The sequence below is a fragment of the Otolemur garnettii genome, unplaced genomic scaffold (genome assembly GCF_000181295.1).
Source record: "Otolemur garnettii isolate 467f Iridium unplaced genomic scaffold, OtoGar3 scaffold00047, whole genome shotgun sequence".
NCBI classification, from domain to species: domain Eukaryota; kingdom Metazoa; phylum Chordata; class Mammalia; order Primates; family Galagidae; genus Otolemur; species Otolemur garnettii.
The window spans coordinates 10,591,087-10,595,930 of NW_003852442.1; the positions used below are offsets into that span (position 1 = coordinate 10,591,087).

Sequence of the window (4,844 nt, forward strand, 5' to 3'; positions counted from 1 at the left end):
AAACAAAACCAAAAGACTGGAGCCCAAGACCAGAGGGAAAAGCTACCAGCTGCAGCAAAGTGCATTTCTTGATTAAATAAAGGGAGATAACCAAGTGAACTGGAAGAACCTTATCTTCAAAGTTCATGAAAAACCACACAGACGTGAGAGAACATTTGAGCCTGGACTTTTCTCAGCACAGCTGCTGTAAGCAGATAAGCTCACAGGTTTTTCCGCACCCAACTCTCCATTCCTTCTACCTCCTTACTTCTCTGGATGGAGGGAGTGGGATTCTGGGCTGGGGTGACTCATATAAAATTTAAGTTGAAGGTAGGCGTGGGCTGAGGAAAGAGGAATCAGATTAATTTGCTGGGTTGCAAAGAATTTATTCTGTAAGCTCTTGACCGTGGCCTTGAAAGCTCAATATGTGTTTTGTACCTCTTGTAAATGTGCTATTGTGCAAAATAATTAAACCCAACATTTGGAATTCAGGATCCATCCAGAATAAAAAAAACAAAGTAAATCTTTGTTAGTTTTGGCCAACTTCATGAGTTCTTACTGTCTATTAAATTACGACTTATGGAACATTAGAATATATTCTGGGCACAAGTAAATGTTCTTTATGGAAATCCAATAAAAAGAGCGATTTTGTTTGGAGATGATGGTTCTCTTTACATTTATAATATTCCTGTAAATACAATTTGTTGCATTTAAAAGGTGAGTTCCATTTGGGTTTAGAAAAGTAAATACATGGCTTGCTGCCCATAGCACAGTGGTTACAGCACCAGCCACATACACCGAGGGTGGTGGGTTCAAACCCAGCCAGGGCCAGCTAAACAACAATAACAACTGCAACAAAAAATAGCCAGGCATTGTGGCAGGCGCCTGTAGTCCCAGCTACTTGGAAGGCCGAAGCAAGAGAATTGCTTAAGGCCAAGAGTTGGAGGTTGCTCTGAGCTGTGATGCCACAGCACTCTACTGAGGGCAATGTAGTGAGACTCTTGTCTCAATAAAAAAAAAAGTAAATACATGTATTTGCTTGTATATAATCAGAACATTTCTTGAAGAATACATGAAGCTTTAACAGTTTTGCCTCTGGAGAGAAGAGGATTTTAATGTATCACTTTATACATGGCTTTACTACACGTGTATTTATTTTAGAAAAATAAAAAATAAGATTGATTTCTTTCCTCAGATTTTTTTTCAGGAGACCACATTTACCGTTCAAAGGCAGGAGTAGATGTATAATTAAGTGGAGTATTAAATGGTCAGCACCAAAAGCAGCTTCACCCAGAACGATGCTACTTACATCAAAGATCTCCTGTCTGGGGCCTTCATTTCCCTCTATGGAGCCCTCTGGATACTTGCTTTGTGCTCTAGGGCTTGCTTGTCTTCTCTTCCCCTGATGTGTGTGTGTCTTTCCTTACAACATGCTTGGAAATACCTGAGCCTGCTTGACCTTGATAGCTAAGCCAGGTCAGGCTTGGCTGTTCCTGGGATAATATTCCATGGCTGTATCAACAGAACCGATATCACTGAATGTGCAGGAGACCATTATCCCTCTCAGTTGTCGCAGTCAGTGGGTGGTTGACAAGATCTAGATTTGTTTCACCGCAGCCTCGCAGACACACGCTATGTGGCTGGTGCACCCAACCCAGAGGAAAACATCCTGGCTTTCTGTGTCCTTAGCGCAGTATTCCCGTTTCCCTTCAGGGGCTGAGATACACACAAGAGTGCAGAAGGAAAACCAAGGCAGAGGAGGTGCTGGGGGTGGGGGGACAGCCAGCCCTATGAATTAGAATGACATCTGGGTCAATTCTCTCTGCTGTAGGGAGAGAGCAAGAACCAGTAGCCTACAGTGCCTGGGGGAAGAGTGGGCAGTTTACAGTCTGATATTATTTTCAGTTTTAACTTAGAGGAATTTGGCTTCTCCATTAGCACAGCCCTTGACTGCTGCGTCCCTGTGGACTGTGAGGAATTCGTGTGGGTCGCAGGAGATAGGATCAATTAGCTCTGTAGCTGTTGCCTAAGTACTTTGGAGACACTGGTCTGTAACTGCCTCCTACTACATAAGAGAGTTGTCTTGATCCCTGGGAAAACTTGGCTCTCCTAAACTGGTCCCATCTCTTCTTAAGCCTCTCACTGATCCCCTTCCATTTTATAAATGCTATTGAGTAGCATCATTGGCCATTTGTTGCATAACATTTTATGATTTTCAAAGTATTTTCATATTCTCACTTTCATATGAGTCTCCCCACAGCCTGTGGGAGAAGACTTGACAGGTATCATCTTCATCTGACCAGAGTGTCTGAGGCTTAGAGAGGCTGAATGTTCTAGGCAGGACCACATGGTAGCAAAGAGCAGGTTTATTTATTTGCTTTTCTCTTCTTGGTCATCTCCAAACTCCACCGGGATGGCAGGAGACCCTCTACAGGAAGTACGCCTGAATAGAGTGAATCTGGGGCCTCTGTGGGTGACAAATGAAAGCTGCCTTTGGACAAGAAGATACTCAGTCTCTGTTAACCTGTTGGCTCCCACTCTGCCTTGTGGCATTTTCGTTTCCTTGAACTTGTAAGGAACTCCCAAGTGACCAGCCCAAGAACCTGTCAGTAGATCCTAGTTGAATAGATTGGTCCATCCATCCAGGGGAACTGGAGGCCACTTTAAAACACGTGTCCTCTGGAGGAACTGAGCTGAAAACATCTCTAGGATACAGTAAATGACAAAATCAAGAGGCAGGACAGAGCATGCAGTACGCTTTTGTGGGGGGAAAAAAAAACAGGGAAGGGGGATAAAAAACAGATTTGAATGTGCTGCTATGTGTGTAAAGGAACACTGGAAAGTTATATTAGAAGCCAAGGAAAGTAGTTGGTGACAGAAAACAGAGGGGATGTGAGTCAAACTTCTCAATTTGTGTCATTTGACTTTTAAAAAACTTTATTTTGAAATATAGATTCACAAGACATCATTAAAATAGTCCAGAGAGGGACTTTACCTAACAAATGCAATCAGTGTAACCTGGTTTCTTGTACCCTCAATGAATCCCCAACAATTAAAAAAAAAAATAGTCCAGAGAAATCCTGTATACCCTTAACCCAGTTTTCTCTAATAGTAACATCTTATATTACTATAGTGCTACATACAGCAGCAAAACCAGGAAAGTGACAATCTACAGAGCTTATTTAGATTTCACTAGTTTTCATGCCCTCATTTGCATGTGTGTAAGTATGTGTGCAGTTCTATACAGTTTTATCTCATATGGAAATTTGTGTGAGCAGCACGATCGTCAAATCCAGAACTGTCCCATCACCCCAAATCACCCCAAATCCCTCCTATGCTAATCCTTTACAGCCACAGCCCCTACCTCATCCCCATCTCCCAGTGACCACCCATCGGTGCTCCATCTCTGTTACATAAACACACTCATCTATTACATAACTCGGTAAGACTGGTTCTTTTTCACTCATTATAATTCCCTCCAGGTCCATCCAAATTTTGGGGTGTATCTGTAGTTCATTCCTCTTTACTGCTGAGTAGAATATTCCATGGATGGGTGGTACCAGTTTAACCACTCACCCACTGGAGGCCATCTGGGGGTTTTCTAATATTTGGCTTTCATAAATAAAGCTACGATGAATATTCATGTACATGCTTTTGTGGAGATGTAAATTTTCATTTCTTTTTTTTTTTAATTTTTATTTATTTATTTATTTATTGGCCAGAGCTGGGTTTGAACTCACCACCTCCAGCATATGGGGCTAGTGCCCTACCCCTTTGAGCCACAGGTGCTGCCCTAAATTTTCACTTCTTAAAGATAAATGTCCAGCAGTAGAATTGCAGGGTCATATGGTAAGTGTCTGCTTGGGTTTTTTGTTTGGACTTTTTTGCTTATTATTGTTTTTATTACCTCAGCCTTCCCCCTTCTTATCCCAGAGTGTTGAAATTCCGATCCCAGCCCTTCCTCCTGATCCCTTAGCTACTCCAGGGCTCTAATGCTAGTTTTGGGTCGGTAGCCCTAGGGCAGGTTCTCGAAAATCAGCTGTTTCAGTAATTGCTAGCCCATTATTTGCACTCTCCTCCCCTCTAAGGCAAGGGGCCATCTGCTTAGTTTTTTAAGAATCTGCCAAAATTTCTTCCAGAGTGGCATTTTGATTTTTCAAATATATATTAAAAACAAAATAAAACCCCCAAAAGCCAAGAATGTTCCCGTTCAGTCTGACTATGCTCTTAAAGTCAGGTCGGGAGCGGGAGCTCTCTGGCTTGACCTGGGTAAGTGAAGCTAAATCCCGAAACTCTCTTCCAGGAGTGGTGCAGATAGTGGAGGTGATACTGAACGGGATGGTTCTCATGTGCATCGTGGCCTCCTACTTTGTCCTTGCGGGATTCAGCGCCAGCTTCACCAGTGGCAGCGGCTTTGGGAACAACTATTACTCTCCATTCGAGGGCACTGAGCTGGAACAGGTCCGGCAGCTGGACCAGCAGTACACAGTCCTCCGGGCACCCCTGATATACAGCGGCGTGGCTGTGTCTCTGGGGCTGGGGGTCCTCACCATGGGCGTCTTACTACAAGGAGCCAAGAAACTAACAAAACTGTCAGGGAGGTGGCTCCTCACAGAGGCCGCCTTCAGCCTCCTGGCTGCGGTGGGCTATTGTGTGGGCATCGGCGTTTACCTGCACAAAGCCCTTCAGATCAACTCCACCGACACCTGCAAAACAAGGGAGAGGCTCTATGCCCGCAAGGGTCTCACCTGGATGAACTGCCAGCTGGCGGGCACTGACGGGGCAGCAGCCACCTTTGCTTGTCTTCTGGTGATTATGTACGGTGCCAGCGTGGTGCTGGCCCTGCGGAGCTACCGACAGCAGAA

At 44.2% G+C, this 4,844-nt stretch overlaps 1 protein-coding gene across 1 annotated transcript in view; it reads left to right on the forward strand.

The window, feature by feature from the left end:
• Positions 1 to 4,844, forward strand: part of MARVELD3 (MARVEL domain containing 3) — a 30,981-nt gene that overhangs the window by 23,490 nt on the left and 2,647 nt on the right. Inside the window, exon 4 of the mRNA XM_023514095.1 lies at positions 4,283 to 4,838. Within this exon, the coding sequence (XP_023369863.1) occupies positions 4,283 to 4,838 (556 nt within the window). The remainder of the gene's footprint in view (positions 1 to 4,282; positions 4,839 to 4,844) is intronic.